Genomic DNA, 27,899 nt, shown 5'->3' with positions numbered 1-27,899 from the left:
TGCGGAAGAATAGACCGAATTTAGAAAGGCACGATCAACGACTAACGCAGTTTTTATTTTGAGACAGCTTATTGACAAGCAGCGAGAGTTTAATAACAAAGGAACCCGTATTGTGTTCATAGATTTTGAGAAGGCCTTTGATTATTTGTAGTTCTGAAGAAGATATTTGGGAAGTTTTCCTTGGTTATCTCGTAAATGCGGCAACTGGTTAAGTCCTACCTATTTATTCAATCCAAACTGAGAATCCCTCCTCACAACAACACGTCGCCTGGTAATTAACTGAAAAGAACCGCGACTCTATGATGGGCTAGATCTAAAAGTGTCTGCTAAATTGGAGACCTAAAAGTGTCTCTTAATTCTTGGTGAGGTTTTAGAGCGGTTTCCCTGACATACAAGGCGACTGCCACAATTATGATTTCCCCATCAGAACCAAAATTAAATCACATCAAATAGACAATAAATTCAAAATTTTTATTTCTCCTCATTTATAAAAAAAATGAAGTCCAAAATGGCTGAAAAGAGCATAAGCTCTATTAGAATGAAGAGCAGCTAAATTTGATCATCCTAAATCATCAAAGGGTTATAACAATTATACCGCTGTTAATTAATTAACCCGCTCTCTCTATTCGGAAGTGAGAATGAAAGATTTATATACTAGTATATCCAATCCCACGGTTCCGAGCAAGCTTTTTCGGGAGGTTTCCCTTGGTGTCTTGTGCATTTGGTGCAGCGCAGCTTGGAGAAATCGTAAATACATCATATTAATAATTCGACTTTAGTTGCTTTTTGATGGTAGTTTCGCGTGTTTTTCCTATCATCAGTAATACGTATCTCCATAACAGAAGAGAAATATTTCTTACAATATGTTATTTACAGCATACATGGTATCTGTGAGAAACCCTTATTTGAAGCAAAAACTTCTTGTGGACATATGCCTTATTCCGAATAATTTTCGAGATGGTACAAATTTAGTGTACATTTTTTCTTCTCGGGCTGGTCGTGCGCACGTATATGTCTTAAGCAACCAACATCTTTGATGTTGCATTCTGGCCCAGCCGACCTCATTGCATTCAACCTCTTAGCTCAGGTTGTCTTTCTGTGATTAAGGTAGACCGTTGAATGCGCAGTCGCGTGTTGAAAGAAAAATTGTTCGAGAACTGAGAAAGTGTAAAAAGATTAGCATCGGGTAACTGTGTTTGTACGCGCCCTGGCTAAAATGCCATTCATCTACACTAACGAAAAATATGCATATATGCTGTATGTTACAGATTCGGCGATGGTAGTGCTCCTGCTGATGTCTAAGAATACTGTCCGCGCTTTCCGACATGTCGAATTCCTGATCGTAGAGTGCTTACCGCAGTTTTCAATTCACACTCCGCAAAACGCTTGTTGTAAAGTTCACCAACTGTTGCACATAGAGCAAACATGGCGCTGTATTTAATAATACAGAAAATAAATAACAATGGACGTTAAATGTGTTCTGTCTCGGAAAAGCCGGCCGGGTTGGCAGAGCGTTTCTAGACGCTAATGTCTGGAACCGCGCGACGGCTACGGTCGCAGGTTCGAATCCTGCCTCGGGCATGGATGTGTGTGATGTCCTTAGGTTAGTTAGGTTTTAGTAGTTCTAACGTTCTTGGGGACTGATGACCTCCGAAGTTAAGTCCCGTAGTGCTTAGAGCCATTTGAACCATTTTTTTGGTCTCGGAAAATATATGGAAATGGCATTTGTGTATATGAAGTTCTTCACTTAAAATGATAGTTCCTGTCATATCCCTGAATATTTACCAATCCTTCAGAGACACCCGGTGTAGTGTTTTATGAGTACATGGTTTTCTATATTATCGAAATTTGAGTTCCGTTATATGTACTGGTTTTTATCGTGTGCTGAAGACGGTATTCCGTAATAATCATACAATAATATGATTATATGATCTACATATGCATTTGTGCATTTATATGCCATCACCGTACGACACTCACTTTTTACGATAATACATATTTGTCAGTGATTACTGCTGTCCATGCAAGGTCATTATTTGTTAACATCACAAAATGTTCAAATGTGTCTGAATTCCTAAGGGACCAAATTTCTGAGGTCATCGCTCCCTAGACTTGCACACTACTTAAACTAACTTACGCTAAGAACAACACACACACCCATGCCCGAGGGAGGAGTCGAACCTCCGGCGGGAGGGGCTGCGCAGTCCGTGACATTACGCCTCGAACCCCACGGCCACTCCACGCGGCGTTAATATCACAAACTATGCTAAAGAATACTAGTCAAATTTTCTAGCATTTTTTTTTGATTGGTCCTGTTGTTTAACATAGTGTCACAATGTTTCATCAAGTAACTGTAAATTTCTAGTTCCTTCAAGAAGTCATTACCATAAAAAAAGCATCTTACGTGAAATAAATTATTATAAATATGTCTTTGCTGTTCCCTTAGTTACGAGGTGAATGATAAAAATAACTCGGCATGAAATGCCAGCCCCTCATCACTGCAGTCCGAATCCCCTATCTTTATTTAAACTGTTCACGCACCTTACGATTTCCACAGCCTGTTTCATGACGTAGTACTAGTAGTTTGAAGTGAAGATAAAAATTCCTATCTGCTCAAAACAGATTTTCTGCTGGTGCTAACGAACAGGTGCTAAATCTTAAGGGAGCTTATGATTGTTGAAACAGTTTCAGTTTTGCGTTTTTAAAGATGTTTCTAGGAAAAAAGTCAGTTATTTTCCGGAATACAAAAATGTGCTAGGAAAACTAGGGAAATGAGAAAATTTGGCAATCTGAAATCAAGATAGCTCTTAATGAGTGAAATATAAGTAGCAGCACTCAAAATTATCTTTATTATCTATACGTTTATCGACCTTTCGACTGCAAATACTTTTTTGAATTCGCCTCGACGACATTACCACCCCTGCAGATTCCAGTGTTTGTATCTCAGTTTGCTCCGCTTTTTCATTTTTCGACTTCGTATAACTGATGTTAGAGATCAGGTTTCCTTTCTTGGTTTTCCATTTTAACTTTTGTGTAATGCAGAAATGGAATAGGAACAGAAATACATTTGACATTTATTACATTATTTGATTTGTGTGTTATATATCTTAATGGAACGGGATATGTCTGTGTTCCTGATACAGAACTAAATTCTCTACTTCATCTTGTGTTTAATAACATCTACTGATATATTTTAGATATTGCTGATAGTACTAGCATGCGCTAAAGAAATATAACTCGTGAAACGTCATTGGTTAGAAAGCTCTGAGAGCATTTCCAGAGCTATCCTTCTAGTAAAAACTGTGTAAATAAATTGAATGATTATGCTACGGCAATTCATTTTTCTGTCGAAAATTGCAGCTTTCGCTGTAATTACTTAACAAACCAGATCTCACATAATTTTTTCAGTTGCCAAACCTACTGACACAACACCACTTAATTGCTATGAAAATATACATGTTATCGCGTAGAATAATTAAGAGGAATAACGTGGTGGACCAGTAGAAAGACGAATAAGTATCAAGTGTAAAAAATATCTTTTACGAGTTGGAAGATGTATCAGTGTAAATTAGAGTGACTAAGATTGTGGCAAAAACTAAACTGGCCTTTCACTCAAAACCAACAACTTACCGTTTGCTTTGGTGCACACCAAGTGTTTCGAAATACAGATCCAATTGGCGTGTCCCTAAACTCATATATAAAAATACTACACTACTGGAAAGGACCTTCGGGATATCTACGGTAGCGTATGTAGTATTTTGGTGTTTTTGATTTACTACACAGAAATATTGCATTCCAAGATGTAAATGTAATTTTAAAGTAATTGAAATTATGTTGTTGGTAATAACAAGCTCGTGTGAAACATTTTTCGCTTACATTAGCAAAAAAAAAAAAATTACTTTAGCTTATTACTACCAACTATGTAATTTTAATTGCTTATAAATTAGATTTCCATCTCTTAATATGTATCCGTCCTGTGTGGTAAATAAAAATAGCATTAATGAATTATTACTGCAGTTTTCGACTAAAAAGTGCATTTTATTTTCAGAAAAATTGCCTACTACTTGAGTAAAAAAACCACCTCTTTTTCAAACACTGACCCATTTTGCACACTGACTCATTATAGTACTAAATAAATATCAGTTTTTCGGATGTGGGGTAGCGATGGTAATACTTTCTCAGTAATAATTATTTGCATTCAACTACGTTAATAGTACTTCCTGAAATTATGCTGTATCAAGTAGGCCTACTATTGAAGTGGTTGAATGCAAATATAACTGCTCTTCTAGAGGTTAGTACTTAATTGCATAGAGTAATAAACGAGAAAGTATTCAACCCATAAACGACAGACTGTGCCAAAAAATTAATTTGTCCGTTGGAAATTGGGAGAATTGATCCATTTTTCGCGACTGCTTCTTGAAATTCAGCGGGAAAACTAGGACCACATGAATTCGAAAAATGAAACTTTGTGTCTTTCAATAACAGTTGTACTCTATCAGTGACGTGATAACTGTGAAAATCCATCATATACTGGTTATCAGAAAACTATCCGATTTTGTTTCAAATATGTTTTTCTTTTCGCAGTTAGTTCATAATATATGTAAACAAGAGAGGAGAGAGTAAAGTATAATTGTGTGCTGCCATGTAAATGTTTCGGTGAACCGTAAATCTTGAGATTTTTGAATCCTTAAGAGTTATATCCTAAAATTTTACTGATGTGTAATACTTCTTTAAGAAACAACCTTTTTATTAAAAAAAAAAAAGAAATAAAGAGCACTGACGTTTTATCGCTTTTTTAGTAACATTTAATGTGAGTTGATGTTTGCTAGGAGATGATATTCTTCCCAATGATGACCATGATACTTTTATCTACTTATTACGCAAATTGTGCGGTAAAGTAAGCTTTACAGCGAATGTTCCATCGCATAACGACAGTAATTTGGAAAACGTCCTCTAGGTAACAGTGCTTACTAGAACACTGAGAAGTAATGTTTTATTGGTTAATTATACTTTTAGTAATGAATATGTTCAAACTACATACTTTTAAACAGATCCCGCCAATTTATAATTTTTTTTTTTTTATGGCTTGTGACACTGTTTCAGGAACATTGTAAGGGCATTATTTATACAGAATAAACTGATTTTCGGCGTTAAATATATATATATTACGTGGTGCAATGTCTGGAACTTGAGCGCTGTTGGAGCCACATGTAAGTTTTAAGTCGGTGCCGGCCGCGGTGGCCGTGCGGTTCTGGCGCTGCAGTCCGGAGCCGCGGGACTGCTGCGGTCGCAGGTTCGAATCCTGCCTCGGGCATGGGTGTGTGTGATGTCCTTAGGTTAGTTAGGTTTAAGTAGTTCTAAGTTCTAGGGGACTTATGACCTAAGATGTTGAGTCCCATAGTGCTCAGAGCCATTTGAACCATTTTTTAAATCGGTTTTTGGTGCCTGCTGAACAGAGGCATAACACTAATCTGCATTCCGCTTGGGAATTTCTGTGTTAATTATGCGCAATATGCGTTACATCTTTAGAAATACTGTTCGAAGCTAGAACCCAATTAAATATTACATTTTAAATAGGCTCCAGGTACCAGCTAAACGGCGATGCTAAAAGAATCTGCCTTTCTCCCGAAAAAATTCTGAGCTAGCTTTATTGGTATCCGTTGTATGTTTGCAAATACTACGAACAGATAGTTACTGAATAAATATGAGCGTGCTGTAGGCGATATTGCTCGAAATGCAAGTTTCGAGTGGTTGCGCAACTATTTCTGGAGACAGCTAATGAGGAGGTACTTGGATATGCAAAGGATTGTTTTGAAATGCATTGTAAACAGAGTAGAAGGAATGAATATCCTTTTTGACCAACAGAAAATTTCAGGCGTGGCTTCCCTTACACGGCGGAAACCCAAAGTAACTTATTTTGATTACGATCGTAGATACGAGAATTGTTGAATCTTTATAACGAGGATTTGACAACACAGTCTGGGCCTCTTTCAAAGATGTACTCTTGTTTTTGTATTACTGAATGACTTTGTTAACTACATTGTAGCCAGCTGTGGAAAATGTCGCTGCCTGTTACAACTTCATGTTCTGTAACAAACAAATCATACTGCCTTATGACTATATAATTTATGGAGAATTGAAACCCAGCTACTGAACTATTTTTCCGGTAAAACAAGGCTTCTGTAATTTCCAACAGAATTCCGTAAAAAATTTTTGTTGCTGAGTTTGCGGCAATGAATCAACGGTTCAAGAACCGCATTCAAATGAAACTTATGATGTGATTTCAGTCCAAATACTCATACAGCCTCAATCTGAACGAAGCCCTACTGTATATAGGTGACATTCATTATCATTAGTTGTGATGAAAAAAAATCGTTTACCGGAACACTGAAATTTATGATACATACATTTTTGCCGTATAATTCGCCATTCTGCAGAATTTTTTTTGTCAATTTTCATTTTTCCTTACCCAAATTTTGCCATATACAGAAATGTAATTTCGTGACGGTACGACGAAAGAAACACCTGCTTTACGTAAGGGATAACTCGTTTACATTTAGCGACACACTGCTGGCACTTCTTCGGTGATTTTTTTAAAAATGTTTTGACATAATTAGTAGATAATAAACACTACCGGATTATCTGTTTTCACGTCTGCATTATAACTCCAACAGAAAATACGGTGTTCTAATGAACTTCAAGCTTTGTACGTCAGTTGGTCACAAACCAGTGTTTTTCTAATTCAGCTCTTCAAATTTAACTGTATAAATTTAAAATAAGGAAAATTTTTTGTACTCCTTATGAATCTGCAAGATATTAAGACTTGTGTTTTGCATAAGACAGATCATAACATTCACCTTAATACTATATGCCAACATGAAATATATTGCAATTCTATTGCAAGTGCTCAGGATTATTTACCTGAATTTTTTTTTACCAGTTAAACAATTTTTAAGATATATTTTAAAGTGACAAACTTTGTCAATGCAATATTTGTGTTCAAACAATAAATATGGCTGCATTGTGTGTTACCTTATCAAAGACAAACTGAAATGCACTGCTGTAAACAGGACTGATACAATAGTCAACAATACGGGACATATAAGAAAGATGTTCCTGCCACAGTGGTTCCGCTCTGCTTTGCTAACACTGACAGGGCATTTGAGGTAAAAATAAAATTTCCGGGTATATTAAATAGATCTTACTATTTCTTTTCTGCTGCGATTTGTAAGTGGCATTACGAAGGAACAAAGTACCTGAAATTGGAATAATTCCTTAATATGCCTGTGTCTGTAGGGACCGTTAAAATGGCCAATCATCGATTGTTCCATATGTTCATTATTAGGGGATTAGCATATTAGTTTTAGAGCTTATTATACGTATGCGTGTTAACAGTTACAAGGTACGAAAAGAAGAAGCTATTACTCATTATGCTTCGAGCACTACTGAACAGAATGCAACGGGCGAATTAAGGCAGTGACCTTTCTGTAAGAGAAACGTCGACACCGAGAATAGTCAGCCATGACAAATTAACAATTCATTTCGATAGAGAAGTGTGGAAGTTGCTAGACTATGCCACATTATGATACTCATAAACGAGTTTGAGTTTTGCCACAATGTTACCACTGTGAACGTGCACGGTCCGACATGTGGTTTAACAGTTTGATGAAAGAACAAACTTCATGCTACGGTACTGGAAATTTATCGCAGTACGAAAAAGATCGTTATCGTTTTTTATGCAGAAACCTTGTCCTAATCTTATACTGTATATCTTTCTGGAGATCTGCCAATTATGGTAGAACAGAATTAAGAGAAAACTCCATTTCTTGACTGAAAGAACAGTATTTGAACTTAGCGTGTAGTTCTGTAGTTTTTAGCATCATCTTGTGAAACAATTTGCACTATGTATTGCCAAAAATGTGTAATAACGCACCTAAATACATAACGTTTTAATACAAAGAAGAACTGGATATTTTATTTAAAGAAAACTACCTTTCAGCAAAGACGAGAATTTAAATGTGAATGTCTCGAAATGTATAGGAGTAAAGTAAGGAAGGACTGTTGCAAATAGAACTGACAGAAAGAGGCGTCGCCAATGATTACTCTACAAAGAGCAGTGTAAACAAAGAAGACGAACATAGTTAAAAGATAGTTATTCAGTTACCATGTTCTGGAATATATTGGAAACACTGAAAGATATGTAAAGAAAGGTATTGAGAACGAGAAAGATTAACATAAATTTAAAATAACTGGATAATAATAGACAGACAGGATGGTGAAGCAGGAGATACAGATTGCCACTTTGTATTAAGAGAAATCAATGATATATTTATACCAACAAGCGTAAATATTTGATATTTCGTGTAATAAAAGCTATAATAAATAATTCACCCGATACATAATAGTTTTATATGGACATTAGTGTTAGTTTGCTGTTAACAGTCATGGCTTTTTACAGCTGCTGATAGCGTGTGCAATGGGAAAATTTTAAATTTATTAGAACAATTATTCCTGGACATCGTATCGTAACAGGCAAAGTGAAAAGATTTTCTGGAGGTGAGCAGTGAACGTGCGTATTATATAGATCACTATCGTGCAGTTTATTGTAAGAATACAAAAACAGTATGGAAGTGACGAGAAACAAACAGTTCTATAATATTCAAATTTACTGTACAAGTAATTTATCGGTGTTTTCGGAATTAGATCGTTATCTCGCTGCTGCACACAGAGTGGGATATTTTCTGTATTCCCAAGGGCGATGCCTCTACATGGTCACGATCGCTCTTTCTGGGCGGTTAATTGAAATGAGTTTGTCCATGAAAGCAGCAATGTGGAAGTAATTTCCGTAGCTCCGTAATGAGCATGGTTCTCTCATTGCCTTGATTCTGTGGGCAAAAAATGAAAGTGAGACGGCGATACAAGAGAAGCATATGAAAGTCGATTGCTTCTTCCGTCCCCGTTCCCGTTTGGTAGAATAACTTCATTTATAAACACAAATAACTATAATCTAATTTCCAGGTTTCCTTGGTGTAGAAATTACAGGCCGCTTAGTGAGTTTCGATGGCCGTGTGAACAATGGAGCCGATGTGAAGTCTTTTCCTGTATTTATGTATGGTTTTTAGCTAAGACATTTCTCGCCTACTAGATTTTTATAAATAAGTGCGTACTGAAATTATTGTAGATGGATTTTCTATGTAACCTCGTCGGAATGAATGTGCCGTATGACCGTGAGGACAATTATTTTTGGATTCTAGATATACATACAATTCGGGATGTAGTAGATAGTGTGACTGATTTTCTACTGACTGATAAAGCAGTGGGATGGGAAAATAACGTGATATAAACAGCAGTCTGGTTAGTAGATTTAATGGCGGAGTATTTTGCTGATGTCTTCGGAATTGATATGAGTGGTCAGTAAAGGCGTTGATTTCTATAACCATGTAATGCTGATGTAATGTAATTTCTCTAACTTCCAATAGCAAATTTATAAACGGATGGGCATGTGTTATGTATTATATTGATATCGAACCTCACAATTGGTTGACCAATATATTTCTTTTTACTGTATCTTGTAGCAATGAAGAAGTAGCTTTGTGTTATAGTTTTTCCACGTATCATTTAAGATGGTAACGTCCGTGGTATGAGAAACAAAACAGAAATGGGATAAACTATGGTGTGAAATAATGTAATGTCCTTATTAAATAACCAAGACATTTACCTTTGTATAGTGAGGACGGAAGTCAGATATTTACCGCTGTATTGTGATCACTGAAGTCAGTCTGTATTGTCATAAGCAGCGTTGCGCTACTTTCAGTATTTAACAGGTTTATTGGTTAAGAAATGTATTATTTCATAGGGAATTTAGACGGCCAACAGCAAAGTGAAATTTATGCTATGTTTGTTAACTTAGAGTTCAGAGAAGTGCCTACTTATGATACTCATAGTTGAGAATTATGCCTGTTATTACTGATCCACTGGCTATGGGAAGTCATGTAGTATACCAAATGCCGACAACAGCATACAAAATTTAGTAAATGGGCTTATACATTGTATATTTATGTCTGATTACGAAATTACAGAGAAGGTTGAGACATTTTATATTATTACAGATTAATAATAAATCTTATAAAGCACAAATTTATTGTTAACAGTTCATACAGAATTTAGAGACGTGTATTTATTGTTTACATGGTTGAGGTTTTTTCTAGATTTTTATGGATCCAATGTGGAAAAAATTGCACTTACACTGATTATATGTTGATGTCAGTTTCTGTGATATTTCTCATGTAGAGAATATAGTTAACCGTTATCTAAAATATGTTCAACGTTGAGGTGTATTTCACAACTTTAGAGACTGGAGAGCATTCCATGTGCCTCTTAGCAGACAGAAATATTTGTGTACGGACTTTGAACCAATACAAATTGTTGGAAACGTAATATCGTTCCACAGCTTCCAGATTTTATGTCATTTTATTCGTGCTTACAGTTAGTTTCAACGGTTAAGCTAGTATTACATAGTTAAATTACTTCTCTCAGAACAAAGGTAAGTTCTCACTAGTATCTAAAACCGTGCAAAATTATTTACTAACAGAGATCAAACGTGAACTATAAATGAACTACAAGAAATAAAAAGACGATATAAAAACAGTCAGTTGTGGAACGATGTTACGCTTCAGAAAACATACGCCCATCTGTTGATACACAGTTTCTACATAAATTTAACGAGTGATACTGTTCGGTGCATGGCAGAGGGTACTTGATATCAAAGTCAGGAATTTTTAGTCATATTAAATCCGCGTATTTAGTGAGGGAAAATGATTATGTCTGCACTCGCGATAATTTCTCTTACATTGTTCTCAGGATCCGTACGTGAAGTGTGTGATTGTGGGAGTAGAATGTTTGCAAGGTTTAGAGATGACCAATTGATTGTTGTTACCGTGAACGGATTTTCTACGTTTGGAGGGTAACAATTATCATGCTGTGTCCCGAAAACAGAGTTCGCGTGTGATTCTATTACCGAGCGCTACCGTTTGCCGCAAGGGCGGCAGTTCTTGTACGTCAACTTTTCGTGATGTTCTTAAACCTGTTGAAGCGCTTGTCTGTCGGGAGAAACCGGTGATGGTGAATCATTTTAAGGAAGTCTTTTCCTGCGTAGGCGTTTATCTTATTTTGAAACAAAGATTTTATTTCATAATTTAACGATTAGCTCATTTCGTCTCCGTCGGCATTATCAAACTACATCACAATAAAAACTGTTACGTGTACAGTATGATACATTCGACACACCCGTGTCCGTACAGTCATAACGGCTATGTGCACCTATGTGTGGAATATATCATTCTGTATACGTAACAGTTTTTGCTGTGATGTAGTATAATAATGCCCAAAGCGGCGAAATTAAGTAGTTGCTAAATTATGTAATGAAGTGGTTATCACTGAAGAAAAAATAGTAAACAATGATACTTTTTGAATGAATGATTTATTTCAGCGTAACAGCTTTCATGCTCGGACCAATCTTCAGAAGGCAGCGAGAGTTTCTAGCACAAATTTCTCATTTTGTCTTGAGGAGAGATTATGCTTTATACAATACAGCACAGAAGGATGCATCATTGATACGTGGCATGCTGTCTCGCTAATGCTGAGCACGACACGAAAGAAACGCAAGCTGTAATCTATGAGGCAGCAAAATCATTTCACAGAGACAAATGTGAAATTTGTGCGAGAAGTCAGGTCGAGGCCCGAAACTTGTCGGGATGAAATAAATCACTCCTTCATAAAATTTAGATGCTTGCAGTTTTTGTTCTTCTGTGATATTTATGAAAACAGCCGGCGTGTTCCGGAATCATCATGCACAAAACATCTTGTTTCTTTCAATGCGAAAGAACAGCACTATGGAGGAAAATGACTTCCTTCAAGAAATTCACGGCAGCTGTGGCAACGGGCATACAGAAAGACTAACAGAGAATCAAACTGTGCACGACTTACGACTGTTTTATCCGAGATCCATCCCTGACATAATATTTGCATTTGCTATGAATACAAACGGCATGTATTGTAGTCTTCTATTGAAAACCAGTTTATTTGCAAATATCACTATGTTGATACAATTACTGGATTACTAGTTTCGGCAAAATGTATTGCCACCCTCAGATCCATAAAACTGGTCAGTGGTAGTTACATCATACAATGCTTACACCACTCTGGTACATGAGGACTATACAATATGCATAAAAATGTTTCGGCATTACAATGACATGCGAGGTGTGCTATCATGAAGTATGTAGAATTATAATAGTACTTCTGACATGTCATTCTAATGCCTCGACTTTTTTATGCATGTTGTACAGCTCTCAAATGACAGAATGGTATGAACGTTTTATCTTGTAACTACGACTGCCCGGTTTTATGGATGTGATGGCAAATGGCTATATGTTGCCGTAGCTAGTAATCTAGTAATTGTGTAAACTTAGCAATGTTGGCAAATAAATTGGTTTTTCAAAAGAAGAGTTCAGTACAAAATTATATACCGTCTGCTGCACTGAATGCTTATGTCAGATTACCCTAACAAACGGCTTTCTTGTACGAAACTGTTGAGGTTTCCGGAAAAACTTGCTGACATACTGCATTTTCGCTTTTCGTTGTCAGTGTAAAAATCCGCTACAGCTATAAAGATTATTTATGTCTACACAGGAGAGCACTGCTCGGTTTCAAGACATGTGTCCCATCTTGAGACTCGTGTTAAACTACCAGTCCACAAGGATGGATAATTAAGGTTAAAATAGGTTAAAATATGTAAAAAATAATGGTGTACCACTGATTCATTATTTTAACATATTTTTAACCTGTTATAACGTTAGCTGGGCATCATTGTGGACTCACATTTCAGTATGCACCTGAAGATGGGATACATGTCCTGAAACGAGGTAGGTAAATAATTTTTACAACTGTAGCGGATTTGATGATTGACAATAACTAACAGGTGGGGATGTTCCGTGAAGAGAAACGTGCGGATTTTCGCTTTTGTCTCCGGATCTTCGGTGCTCGTTTGTTTGTCGGCACTGCGCCACCAGCAATGGATGGTGAGCCTTTGACAGTGTCAGCCACTCGGGCTGGGAAAACATTACAAACAAACGTCGGCAGAAGATCGTGAGACGAAAGACGACAGGTTTTAGGTTTCCCTCGTGTTTGGCAGGGCGGAAGCACTGTGCGGCAGGTGGCGGAAGCGGCCAGCGCGCGGCCAGCTGGAGTTGGTGCTCACCAGTTATGGACATCCAGGGGTAGCGCGGGATGTCCGGCAGGGGCTGCGTGGCCGCCGCCGCCGCCGCCCCCGGCTGCGAGCAGGACGTGCCCAGCGGGTCGGCGCCCGCCCCCGCAGCCGCCGCCGCCGCCTGGTGGTAGAACTGCGCCGCCGCCGCCATGGAGGCGGACGCCGTGGCCGCCGCGGCCGACGCCGACACGACCGCCCCCGAGGGGCTGGAGGCGGCCGCCACGGCCCCGGCGCCGTTGTGTTGCCCGGCGCCCGAGCCGCCCCCGGCGCCGCCCCCAGCTGCAGAGGCGTGGTGGTTGTGGTGGTGCGACGCGGCGGCCGCCGCCGCCAGCGAGTTGTAGCCCGCCATGGCGTCCGCCGCGCTGCTCGGGGGCGGCGCGCCGCCTCCGCCGCCGGAGCCGCCGCCGCCCGCGCCGCCCCCGCCGCCGGTGCCGCCCCCGGAGCCGGCGGTGTAGCGGCAGCTCTTCTCGGCGGCGGCGGCCGCCACCGCGTCTACGGCCGCCGCCGCCGCCAGCGCGGCCGACGGCGACGTGAAGGCGCCGGGCGGCACCATGCCGCCCCCGGCGAACGCCTGGTGGTGATGGTGGTGCACGGCGGCCGCGCTCACGTACGGGTACATGCGGCCCGCCGCGGCCGCCGCCGCGGACGACACGGCCGACGCCGTCGGGGGCGGCGGCGGCGACGACGAGCCGCCGGAGCTGGGAGAGTTGTTGCTGGCGACGGCGCCCGAGTAGTCGGGCGACGGCGAGAAGAGCGTGGACGCGCCCGGCGGCGCCAGCAGGTGCTGGTGGTGCTGCTGGTGCTGGTACAGCTGGTGGTGGTACTTGGGCAGCATGCTGTCGAGCAGGAACTTGGAGCTCATCGTCTGTGGTGCTGGTTTTGCTGCGGAGCGGGGCTGGAGCGCCTACGCGGACGCCATGGCCGGCGCAGACTGCAGGGCCGCTACTGCGACGCGACGCGACGTCACCGTCAGCTGAGGCCACGCCCACCGCTCAGCTGGCCCGCGCGCCACGCGCTGACGGACTGACAGCGCCCGGGACACAGGCGCCGACTCCGTACCCGCTGCTGCTCCCACTAAATCTAGCCCCGAAACTGAGCCGTTCGAAAATCTTCGTACCTAGCAACACTACGGAACTCTCCCACGAGCTGGTTACAAGCTTCTTTGCAAATCTCCACAAATCTACAACAACCTCTCAGTGCCACTCTCTCTCCCACACTCCTCCTATACAGTTTCTAACACAGCCGCAACAGTCCACCACACCTCTCGATGCCCACTACGGTTCCTCTTCACTTTCTGTCACCTCCTTTCAGCTAACAGTTTCTCAAGCAACGACTCCACTACCAGTCCTCCGAAATCTTCCACGACAGTCAAAAAAGTTGTAAGCGGCCTCTTCTGTCCGCAGTTCCACGGCAGCGAAGACACTCACACACACGCTCGCGCACAGAGGGCACACCGCCTCCTCGCGAGTCGAGGACAATAATAATAAAAAAATTACGAGGCGCAATCGCGTGTGGCTGGGGCGCGCCGGTTTCCCGCGGCGGGGCCGAGCTTCGCTGCCGACTCTTCCCGCACTGTGCTCGCTGTAGGCGCCGGCGGTCGCGAAGCGCCGCAGGAAATCCAGTGACGGCCCGTTTACGAGGCGGTCGCGTGTGCGCTGGCTGCCGGCCGCTATGACTGCTCTATAACGCCCAGTTTTAACGTTCGGCCGCTGCCGTGGCCGGGCTCATACAAGCGCCACTACCAACTAAATGTAACCCCTTACAATAATGGTCTGCACGAGCTGTTGGGAAGCTAAAACCCGCCCCCTTTCGGGTCCTCCCCTACGGCGTACCTTGGCCGCCCCCCTCTCTCGGCGCCTCTCTGCTCCCAGCCTCTCTCTCTCCCGCTCTCTCCTCTTCTCCCTCTCCCACTCCTCCTCCTCCTCTTCTTCCAGTTACCTGTCCGGTTGCCTGCGCCCCTTACCACTCCTCCGACGCCGCGCTCACCGCATCACCTGCACAGTAGCTCTTCAGGCGCGCGGGTTGGTGCGCACCGCACACGGCCCAGTCTAAAGGGGCAGCAAACAACCCTTTCGGGTGCTGGACTGCGGGATATAAAAAAAAAAAAAGAAGAGCAACCACCGTCCGGCCACCGGTTTACCCCCTCCCGGAGACTACCCCTTCCCTCCCCGCCCACCGGTCGAATGCGCATATGCCGATGCGCACACTCGGCCGACGCCTGCGCCGAGTACGTCACACACTCTATGTCGCACACGCAACCCACGTGTCCTCCACACTTCACCACACGCCGTCAACTAATGGCCACAATAGGCTGCCAGACGAACACTCGCCAGAGAACAGACAGCAGCCCACGTGGGCTCGCCGTCGACTTCTGTGCCGTCTGCACAGTAGGCGACGACGGGTCTTCCCCCTGCGCTAGTTCGGGACTTCCCCGCCCGAGCGCGCGCGCCGAGTCCCGCTGCTGGAAACGGGTGACTGGCAAGGCGCAATAAAAATTTTTAGTGCGCAGTTACAGGGCGCAGTAAAAGCCGGCCGAAAGCGCGCATAAAAGCCCGGCCGGGCCGTATGAATGGGCGGCACGCGAACGCACGCCGCTCCGGCCAACAGCTGATGCCCGCCGCCGGTCACCTGTTCCCTCCACCTCCACAAAAACGCCCTCTGTGTGTGTCCCGTGTTAGAGCACGACTCACGCCCTTTCTGGATACGAAACCTGCTGTGGGAACTGTCTACTGATTGTATCGTAGGGGCTCTTCACACATACAAACTAGAGATGGATAGGTGTCGACGATCACCAGACAAAGACTTTGCGAGTGACTAGTGCTCGTTTCGCGCGTTAGCGCGGAGGTTATGTGGAGAACTTTGTGCGGCTAGTGGTAGGCGATATTCTGCTGTTCCTGTCGCGCCGCACTTGATGCCGGCTAGAAGGGGCAGAGGGGCGGGGGGGGGGGGCGGAAAGAGGGGAGGGGAAGTGGAAATAGGGTGGGAGGTGGAGGGAGGGTGAGGAGAGGGGGAAGGGCTGACACGAGGGAGGGTAGGCCGACAGACGGCACAAATTGCCCCCACCGCGCAGCCTGACAAGAGAGGACGCAGGCAGGTCTCTCTCCCCCTCCCCCCTCACTCTCCACGCTCTCTGTCGCCATGTCTGGCTCTGCCCCACCAGCTCGGCTCTCTCCCGCGGCACGCAGCATCCCGGACCTCCGAGAAAAGGGACACTGGAGCCGAAAAACAATGTGCGGAGGAACGAAGCACGACGCTAAAGGAGAGATTGCGATAGGGAAGGATAATGAAAAAGGGGAAAAAAAGAAAGAGAAACGGGCCAGGTTCGGAATAGAAGACGGTGGACATACAACGTCGTCCACGGGTTTCCAGCGCCAAACCGAACTTGCCGCCGCTAGGCAGCGCTGAAGTCGTCCGATGGCGCTGCCACCTGTCGGTTGAAGAGGGAACTACCACCTGCGCCGGTACTGTGCGGCATGAGATTCGGACGGTCCTCTCCCTTTCTATCCCCCATCACGCTTCCCCCTCCACACTGTTTTTTTCCAGCGTGTTTCCAGACTCAGGCTTTTGCTTTCCACCCTCTCCGCACGAGTGCAGCATAATCGCTATAGGAGGGTGTCTCGGTTTTCAGGGATGGGGCAGAGGGGTGGGGGTGTGGAGAGATGTGCAAAGTAGGAGAGGTCAGATTATTGAACACGTCGAGAGGCAGTCCTGAATCGATACTTGCCTGTAAAACCAGCGGCAGTGCGTAATTGGAAACTACCATCGCAATTAGTAGCTTTCGATTTTCCTTGTAGACGATATTCTGCAAGGTGAACACGGACTGCAAAGAGACAAAATTTCCGTAGTCTTTCATGGATATTTTCGCAGTATTTTGATATAAGATCGCCCTTCGACACTGGTGGCTCGTTATAATTTTACGATTTTTCCCGTTAGGTACCGAATTTATCATTTTGCGCGCAAAATACTTCCACAGCTCTGGAAGAGCTGGTAATATTCAGCCGCCAGAACACACCCGGGAGGTACAGCACTCGATGCAGCCACAAAAGAAGAGTAATTCGTGTTATTTAATAAAATCAAAAACTAATCTAGCGGCACTTGGAACGATGCGATTCGGATAAAACAGTACATCTACATCTTCCATTCGGCCCTCATCAGCTGACAGCAACGCCAGACGGATTCGGTTAGGGAAGTAGCATCGACAGTCCGAGCTGAGTAAATGAAGTCTAGTGCAGTCATTCACTGAAACAAATACTTTATTTCACCATTCAACCTTTGCTTTCATTATACGAAATGTTAAAAATACTTTTGTTGTTATATTAAATGATAATGTAGTGGTCATAGAACATAAGTTTGACTGATGTTTTGAAATTAGGAACACTGCTGATGAAGAAGCTGGGAGAGGAAAAAAAGTGATTGAGTCACTGGTGCAAATCAGTAGCAGACAGGATTTGGGGAATTTCGTAGCGGTTTACAAGGAAGTTGCAGTATTGTTGTAAACACATAGTGCATCATTGACAACAAGTAATTCCAAACAGGCGCAGGGCTTTTCAACTCTTCTCCACTCGCGATGTTGCACCTAGAAGTCTATCAATAACTTAAAAAGTGACAATTTGGTGGTCCTACCGTTATGAGAAGAGCATGAGTCGACCGTCGGAGCCTGATTCGTTACGTAAACGGTATTTGCTTGTCACTTACCTCAATACAGCTGCCAGCAAAACCTGAAAAAAATAGAAAAAAATAATTACACGTCTTTCTAACAAGTTTCTTTCCTGCTATTAAATCTGCTAGCAACTCAACATTTTCACCGTGGGTACTAGATCTCTGTACGACGCCACAGACTGAATAATTATCATTTACTAAAGAGTCCGCCCCGATAACTGAGTGGTCAGCGTGACGGATTGCCGTCCCAAGGGGCCCGAGTTCGATTCCCAGCTGGATCGGGGATTTTCTCCGCTTAGAGACTGGGTGTTGTGTTGCCTTCATCACCATTTCATCCCGATCCGGAGCGCAGGTCCCCCAATGTGGGGTCGAATTCAGTAAGACCTGCACCAAGGCGGCCGGACCTGTCCCGTAAGGGGCCTCCAGACCACTGACGCCAAACGCTCATTTCTATTTCCATCTATTAAAGGAACATGGGAAAAGTTTATTCCCAAAATAATGTACAGGTAATTTAAATAACTTGTGTATGCGCGATGTTGAACAGTTTTAATAACAATTAGGAACTGCTTCATGCAGTACACAGCTGTACAGATTTTTCTATTGACAATCGGTTTCTATCACAATATGACCAAACTTCGGGTTTCCATTTATGGAATATGTATAATGCGCAGTTAAATAAGTGTTTTATGGCTCGAGTTTGGTCAGATTGTGACAGCAATCTACAGAACGTTGAAAAACAAGTTCACATATTTGTACGGGAGGCGGAACTGCTCAGAGCTAGACGAAAGTTCCTATAATTGTACGCGCGGCTGCCTGTAGGTGCTAAGATGTGCGTCAATCGGTTCACTCGTTTGCATCTCTTTTATGTAGAAGCAGACACTGCAGGCAATGCTTCATGTGGTTACCACACACCCTGATACATTCTGCAGACATTCCTCGCAGTGAATCATTCACTTTTTCAAATACACTCCTGGAAATGGAAAAAAGAACACATTGACACCGGTCTGTCAGACCCACCATACTTGCTCCGGACACTGCGAGAGGGCTGTACAAGCAATGATCACACGCACGGCACAGCGGACACACCAGGAACCGCGGTGTTGGCCGTCGAATGGCGCTAGCTGCGCAGCATTTGTGCACCGCCGCCGTCAGTGTCAGTCAGTTTGCCGTGGCATACGGAGCTCCATCGCAGTCTTTAACACTGGTAGCATGCCGCGACAGCGTGGACGTGAACCGTATGTGCAGTTGACGGACTTTGAGCGAGGGCGTATAGTGGGCATGCGGGAGGCTGGGTGGACGTACCGCCGAATTGCTCAACACGTGGGGCGTGAGGTCTCCACAGTACATCGATGTTGTCGCCAGTGGTCGGCGGAAGGTGCACGTGCCCGTCGACCTGGGACCGGACCGCAGCGACGCACGGATGCACGCCAAGACCGTAGGATCCTACGCAGTGCCGTAGGGGACCGCACCGCCACTTCCCAGCAAATTAGGGACACTGTTGCTCCTGGGGTATCGGCGAGGACCATTCGCAACCGTCTCCATGAAGCTGGGCTACGGTCCCGCACACCGTTAGGCCGTCTTCCGCTCACGCCCCAACATCGTGCAGCCCGCCTCCAGTGGTGTCGCGACAGGCGTGAATGGAGGGACGAATGGAGACGTGTCGTCTTCAGCGATGAGAGTCGCTTCTGCCTTGGTGCCAATGATGGTCATATGCGTGTTTGGCGCCGTGCAGGTGAGCGCCACAATCAGGACTGCATACGACCGAGGCACACAGGGCCAACACCCGGCATCATGGTGTGGGGAGCGATCTCCTACACTGGCCGTACACCACTGGTGATCGTCGAGGGGACACTGAATAGTGCACGGTACATCCAAACCGTCATCGAACCCATCGTTCTACCATTCCTAGACCGGCAAGGGAACTTGCTGTTCCAACAGGACAATGCACGTCCGCATGTATCCCGTGCCACCCAACGTGCTCTAGAAGGTGTAAGTCAACTACCCTGGCCAGCAAGATCTCCGGATCTGTCCCCCATTGAGCATGTTTGGGACTGGATGAAGCGTCGTCTCACGCGGTCTGCACGTCCAGCACGAACGCTGGTCCAACTGAGGCGCCAGGTGGAAATGGCATGGCAAGCCGTTCCACAGGACTACATCCAGCATCTCTACGATCGTCTCCATGGGAGAATAGCAGCCTGCATTGCTGCGAAAGGTGGAATACACTGTACTGGTGCCGACATTGTGCATGCTCTGTTGCCTGTGTCTATGTGCCTGTGGTTCTGTCAGTGTGATCATGTGATGTATCTGACCCCAGGAATGTGTCAATAAAGTTTCCCCTTCCTGGGACAATGAATTCACGGTGTTCTTATTCCAATTTCCAGGAGTGTACATCTGGCACAGCCCAGACTGCGTCTCATACATTGTCCACACGTTCTTGTAACGTCTGCAGATTGTCGGTGGATTGGGCATACACCAATGTCTGTAAACGCCCCACTAACCAGAAATTCAACTGCGGCGAACTGGAAGGCCGTGCTCCAGGGTCTCCACGACCAATCCATCGCCCATGACTCGTTGCGGTGAGGTACTGCCGCCCGAGCCGTAGAAAAATGGGGACTCGCCCCGTCGTGCGTTAACCGCTGTCGTTGCCTTTCTGCAAGGGTAACGTTCTCTGATAGTTCTGGAAATTCATTACACATAGATTGCTGACACACAGCACTTGTTAACCTGCCTGGTAAACTATTCGACCCTTCGAGTCTGTCACCGACAACTACTGTCCATGCACTCATACTGAAGCTGTTCTAAAGACTCACCTCCATGACTGCTCTGCCCACACATGTCTGTTATGGGAATACGTTATGTCATCTCTTTTGACGGCCTACCGCTCCCAATACTACGTTTTTCTTGTCACAACGGCCGATATCTCAGCAAGTTTTGCTTTGTGGTCATTTATTAAACGAACTTTTCTTCTAGTTTTGGCCAGTGCTACTTATTGCAGAAACATGTGCCTCTTTTCTAAACAGTCTGTATTGTTTCAAATAGCTCTGAGCACTGTGGGACTTAACTGCAGAGGTCATCAGTCCCCTAGAACTTAGAACTACTTAAACCTAACAAACCTAAGGACATCACACACATCCATGCCCCAGGCAGGATTCGAACCTGCGACCGTAGCGGTCGCGCGGTTCCAGAGTGTAGCGCCTAAAACCACTCGGCCACCCCGGCCGGCAAACAGTCTGTATTGTCAAATTAAAATAAATATAGCTGTGTGTTGCAGGACTCAGTTCTTAGCAACTAAAATATCAAATTTCTTGCTACTTAAAGTAGGAACAAATTCTACGAAGAAAATGAAATAAGGTGAATTCATTTGGCCATGCGCAGGTGTCCAAACTGGCGGACACTGCTGTCCGTACAGAACGGAACTACCAGACACTGGGAACACCAATTGTGCTGAACATATTCTATGGAAGTAAGATAAAAAAAAAGTCCATCAGGGTCCTTCTCCAGTTTTGGAACGGTTAGTTATGCTGCGCCGTGATCACTGTGTTTCACGTATACACAAAAACGTAGGTGTGAACATTTGAGGGATTCAATAGAACCTCTTCAGCTGTACCACTTCACAAACAAACGTTTCCTCAGGATATTAGGACCATTCAAAAAGAAACAAGCTGGAAGCTGTAAAATGAAAAGATAATGAAGGGACTACCTATGGAAGAAATTATGACCCCTATAAGAGCAGTAGAGCCCCAAATTTGCTGCTAGAGGGACATGGGTGAACACAAACATGAAAACAAATGGTGCACGTGCATTTGTCGACCATCTACTGCCCTCAGTTGTGCTAAAAACAAATAAATGGGGTCTTAAAAAGAAGATCAAAGGGTTGTATAGTGTTTCCTAGCAGCAGAAGGAGTATGGGGAATGGAAATTCGTCGAAGAATGGCGCAAGTGTATGAGGAGCACTGCATGTCTCTTGCAAGGGTCAAGGTACGGCACGAACACTTCATGGAAGGACGGATGTCATTGGTCGATGACATGTGAGCTGGAATGCCACACCACACTACTGTGCCATTGTCCAGCAGGTACATGCCATCACTACTGATGACAGGCGAGCTACGGTGGCAAACTGTGTCCCACAGATCAGAGCGAGTGTTGGAACTGCAACACATGTTCAGTGCTCTCTGTTCAGGTGTGCCATTATTTGATGAATTTCTGTCCCTCACACTACTCCTAGTGTCACAAAATACACTACCCTCTTTGCTTTTGTTTTGGAGCCTCCATTCCTCTGCTTTCAGGTCTACTGAGTGCAGTGCATGGCTGATATATGAAAACGTGTGGCTACGCGACCACATCCATCTGGCGTGGAACCTGGGGCCTCAGTGCTTTTGGAAGGACCACATCTTCTTCTACAGGCAATGGCATTACGATGCCTTCAGAAGTTTTCATTTTACAGCCTCCAGATAGTTTATTTCTGAATGACAATAAGAGATTACATCAGGGTATCGGCGAGATGGTGACCTCTTCAATAACTCCATTTCACTTACGAAACTTCCTTTAAGACAGGAGATTACATCACGATGTCGATGGAAAGGTAAACGTTGGTACACTGACCAGCCTATCTGTGATTTAAGGCGATTTTTCACGGTAGTTTAGGCAGACGCTGGGCTAGTCCCTGGTCTTTGCTTCAGAAAATATGCGACACTAGCATTTAAAATATCAGAACACACAACTCTAAGTTTACACGGATCGCAGACAGGTGGCGCGAAGGACTTTCCTCCCTTAGGAGTAACTGTCGACTGAGGGAATGGAGTGGGCACCGGGATATAAAATTAAAATAGATTTTCCAAATCATAAAGACAGAGCATCCCATACGATGGAAAAGACGCTAGGATGGAGAGAAGGGTAAGTTTATATCGCAAACTTTTTGGAGATGCATACTTCCAGTAAGGTACTATATTCAGTCACCTATGCCATCATCACAAATCCACACATCTGCGGAACTATACATCACACCGTTCAAAGCGACAATACACACGGCAATGCACCTGACGGAACTAGAGCACACACCTTTTCACTTCTCGAGCTCAGGCTGAAACCCGAAGTAGAAAGCTCCGTAATATTTAACGACGCATGGAAGGTTTATCGAAAGGTGAGATTGGACGCCATAGTAAGGAGCGCGTTCATTGTTATCGACAATAACGTAGTGGTGTCTAACGAATGCAAAATTTAGTCTGAGTGCGAAGTTATGTGGACGCGAGTATCAGGGCTAAATCAATTTAAAGTTAATCATGGGATGTTTTCACGGCCGGGAGAGCGGTGTGCTGACCACATGCCTCTCCATATCCGCATCCGATGACGCCTGTGGGATGAGGATGACACGGCGGCCGGTCAGTACCCCTGGGCCTTCCGAGGCCTGTTCGGACCGAGACGGAATGTTTTTACTCGCCATCTGATCCAGCCGTAACAGTTGTACACTCTTTCAGAGGAAGTCTACAATCAGAAGTGGGGAAATACAGATCGTGAAATATTAGTTGAAGGTGACTGACTGCTACCGAGGATTGACTGGAACGTCTATGGATTCACTGCAGCCGGCCAGGGTGGCTGCGCGGTTCTAGACGCTACAGTCCGCAACCGCGCGATCGCTACGGTCGCAGGTTCGAATCCTGCCTCGGGCACGGATGTGTGTGATGTCCTTAGGTTAGTTAGATTTACGTAGTTCTAAGTCTAGGGGACTGATGAGCTGAGATGTTGTCCCATAGTGCTCAGAGCCATTTGAACCATTTTTCACTGCAGGTGGTTCGCACGAACAGTTTTGTGAAGTACAACACGTTTGCCGAAAAACGTCTTGAAGACCTAGTTAGACAACCCACGCATAAAGGAAAGATTTTGGATTTTGTAGCTACATACCGACCTGACCTGGTGAACAGTGTTAGTATAAAGACAGGGACTTGTGATCGCGATGCCTTCGTAACGACAGTGGTTACCGGAATTAAGGAATCCATCAAGGAGGCTACGACAGTATTTATCTTAGAACGACCAGATAAGCAATTGTTAACGCCCCACTTAGAGAACGAATGGACATCATTTAGTTCCAACACGATGGGCGCAGGGGAATTGTGGGGAAAGTTTGAGCTCGTTGTAAATCGCGTCATGGGTGAGTGTGTGCTAAGCAAATTGATTAAGGACGGAAAGAGCCCACCGTGGTTTAATAGTAAAATTCGGAAATTGCTGAGGAAATGAAGATTTTTGCTCTCTTGATTCAAAAAATGACGCGCAAATGTTGACAGGTGAAAGTTTGTAGAGATTCTTGCCTCTGTAGGAAGATCACTGCACGAAGCATACGCGGTCATACCTTTGCGAGAACCCGAGAAAATTGTGGTCATACGTGAAATAGACAAGCGAGTCGCAGGCTTTTACCTACGCCCTCATCTACCAGTCGGGCTAACAGATGATAGCGAAAGCACCGCTGAAGTTTTAAATTTCGTGTTTAAGAACTCATTCACTCAGAAGGATCGCACAGTCATAGTGTAGCACAGACTCCCGTATGGAGGACATACAGTAGTAATAGACATGCAGGACGTGCAGAAACAACTGAAGGGGTTGAAAACAAGTACGTCGCCATGTCCTGATGGATACCAGTTCAGTTTTACAGACAGTACATGCCGCATTGGCCACTGACTTAGCTGCCGTTTATCGCGCACTTGTCGCCCCACGCTAAGTCTCAAACGACTGCAACGCACCGCTTGAGACTCCCGTATAAGATTCAAAGAACGGACCCGCTTAATTACAGACTATTACAGTTAACATCGGTTTGCTGCTGAATTCGTGAATATATTCTCAATCCGAATATAATAAATTTCCTTGAGACAGGAAAGATACTGTCCATAAATCGGAGAGGATTTAGAAAGCATCGTTCAAATGTAAGTCAGCTTGACCTTTTCTCGCATGACCTTCTACGGACCATAGATGAAGGGTAACAGGCAGATTCTTATACCGAGATTTGTGGACGGCGTTTGATACGGTAGCCCGTTGCGTACTGTTTTCGAAAATATGAACATAGAAGAGGTTCCCAGATACGCGAGTGCCTGTAAGGCTTCTTCAGTAATAGAATCCAGTACGTCGTCCTCGACGGCGAGTGTTCAGACGAGAAAAGGGTGTATTCAGGAGTGTCCAGGGAAGTGTAATAGGACTGTTCTTATCCCCTATATACATAAATGACCTGACGGACAGGGTGAGCAGGAATCTGCTGCTGTTTGCTCATGATGATGATGATGATCTGATGTACGCGAAGTTTTCATCATTGAGCGATTCTAGGAGGATACAAGACGACATAGAATTTCTAGTTGGTGTGATGACTAGCAGCCTGCTCTAAATGAAAAAAAAAATGCACAGTACTGAACAAATTATTGGGAACAACCTCATATTTTACAAGGAATTTAAGTTCATGAGCTGTAACTAATTATGTCCGGCCAGTTGTTGAACTTTTTGGAAGAGTATTGTTTACTTGGCTACGAACAATAATTGTAGGTCCCATACAGTCCAGTTGAGTGCTTGTATGTGTAGCTACAGTGTATGTATTTATGTATTATCAACAGGAAAACGTGGTGTCCATTTTAAAATGTGCATATCACCTAAACAGCTACCAAAAATAATTGCTCTTCATAAACAAACATCTGTGACTGTAAGAGACATTGCATCTGTTGTTGCCGGCCGTGGTGCCCGAGCGGTTCCAGGCGCTTCAGTCCGGCGCTGCTACCGTCGCAGGTTCGAATCCTGCCTTGGGCATGGATGTGTGTGATCTCCTTGGGATGGTTAAGTTTAAGTAGTTCTAAGTCTAGGGGACTGATGACCTCAGCTGTTGAGTCCCATAGTGCTCAGAGCCATTTTGAACCTCTGTTGTTGGTTTGCGAAAACAGTGTTTCAAAACTTCTCAGGGCATATAGAGATATTGCCGCATTGACTCGAAAGAGAATGGCGTATGTGGACGAAAACGAAAAACTACCCTCAGAACCGACAAAACTCTACTTAGAAACAAATCAATTGATCCTTACAAGACAAGCAAGAACCCGCAGAGAGGATTATTGGCTACCGGGGTGGAAATAGTCTCTGCAACGCTACGGCGTTGCCTATTTGTGTGCGGAAGGCACGAAAACCAATGAAGAAGCAGTGGTTAACATCCGCCGCTAAGAAAACCGTTTGGCATGGGCCAAAATATATAATCTTGTACTTCCAAAGACTGAAAACTTGTAATTTTTAGCAATGCATCACATTTTATTCCTCGAGGATCCAGAGCCAGGGTTGTCAGGCGAAGCACCCATGAGGCAGTGAGGGCTGAGTCTCTTGAAAAGTCTCTATAATACCCTGCCAAATATTTTTTTGTGGTTCTTTCACTGCAACTGGCCGTGGGTACTAGTTCCAGTTGATGATATGATGAATTCAACCAAATTCGAGGAACGGTGGAGGAACATTTCAGCACGACCTGTCCTGTGTCACACTTCTAAAGCAGTCAAAATGTTCAAGGAAGAAAACGACATTAATTTGCTTCAGTGGCCAGTTAATTCACCAGACTTAAATCCCATCGAGAATCTTTGAGTACGGTGAAAAAGAGTCTTGGTAAAATGGACTGTTCAGCAAAAGAATGCATGTCAGTAAATGTGATGGAAGTGTGATTTCATAACGACGAATTAGGAAACATTTGCTGTAACCTGATCGAATCTATGCCACAATGTGTTCTGAAGCTCCAAAAAGCAAAAGAACACATCAGTTCTTACTATTCAGTTAGTTACTGACTATATTGTACTTTTAGTAACAAATGTGCACAATTAAAGGTTAGTGCTCTTGTCCCAATTTCATTCGCCCCACTGCTGTAACTTAATGAAGGTGAGTAAGAAAAACGATCCCATACTATTCGAATACAATATTAGTGTACCGCTAGACAGGGTCGTACACATTAAACACCTATGAGTAACGTTGCTAAGAGACATGAGATGGGATGAGCATGTAACGATAGCACTAGGGAAGATGAATGGTCCTCTTAAGTTTACTGGAGACCTTCAGGAAAGTTTAGCTCATCCTTAGAGGAGACAGCGTACAAAACTCTAGCCTCACCCATCCTTAAGTACTGCTCAGGAATGTGGGATCCCCACGAGGTCGAATTAAAGGAAGACATCGAAGTAATTCAAAGGTACGCTCCTTGATTTGTTACCGATAGGTTCGATCAGCACGCAGACTGCTTGTGCATAGTTGAAAGTCATGGAACTCTTGGTTGAGTATGAGTTAGACAACGACTTGTCGCACCTGTAACACTGCGAGAGAAAATTAAAAATCTTCATTTTTCTCATATTTTTTTGAAAATTTGTTCGGTTCGTATATTGTGAATTATATAGTACTATATTCTTTTGTGATGCTGAACAAGTAAATAATACTTATGTCCTAAATGACACAAACGTTCTCCGTTACGGAACGATTTATTAAATAATTCAATGAGTCCTTATTGATGTAAGTACAATTAGGATCTAAAAGCAACACCAAAAACGGATGTATAGGGTGCAATGTGTACAAATGCAGATGTTTTTATATGTGGTAACTTAATATGTATACACAGCAGTGTTTTCCTTGTTTTTTCTCTTCGTCGATCACTCTTCTCACAAACATGCCGTAAACTTTTAGACATGATGTTTTCTGCGCGGACGTAACTGCAGCACTAAATACACTACGTCTGTCAGTTGAGACTAACGTTTTGTGTCATGTATCAGTATTTCAACGCCTGACCTCCTTTCCAGGTGAAAATAAGCATTAATGGCTTGCTCTTTCCACGTGTCTTTGGAGGTACAGACCAACGTAAAAACACTCGACGTTTAATAATTTGTAATAATTGTTAGTCCGTAAATGATGTAAATACTGATGTAATGTTGTTCAGTACACCGTCCATAGTCAACAGCAGAAATATTGGCACTTATGCCTACTACACCTTGTGTTGATC

At 43.8% G+C, this 27,899-nt stretch overlaps 1 protein-coding gene across 1 annotated transcript in view; it reads right to left on the bottom strand.

Moving 5' to 3' along the window:
- LOC124718700 (homeobox protein abdominal-A homolog) overlaps nucleotides 1-14,129 on the bottom strand; it is an 80,885-nt gene extending 66,756 nt beyond the window's left edge. The window contains exons 1-2 of the mRNA XM_047244322.1: nucleotides 13,691-14,129; nucleotides 13,259-13,507 (exon numbers count right to left, since the gene is read on the bottom strand). Of these exons, the coding sequence (XP_047100278.1) occupies nucleotides 13,259-13,507; nucleotides 13,691-14,129 (688 nt within the window). The remainder of the gene's footprint in view (nucleotides 1-13,258; nucleotides 13,508-13,690) is intronic.
- Nucleotides 14,130-27,899: the final 13,770 nt, after the last annotated feature.

Source organism: Schistocerca piceifrons, chromosome 10 (assembly GCF_021461385.2).
Source record: "Schistocerca piceifrons isolate TAMUIC-IGC-003096 chromosome 10, iqSchPice1.1, whole genome shotgun sequence".
Lineage (NCBI taxonomy): Eukaryota > Metazoa > Arthropoda > Insecta > Orthoptera > Acrididae > Schistocerca > Schistocerca piceifrons.
Note: the sequence above shows the minus strand (reverse complement) of the source record. Positions and strands in the feature narration are given on the sequence as shown.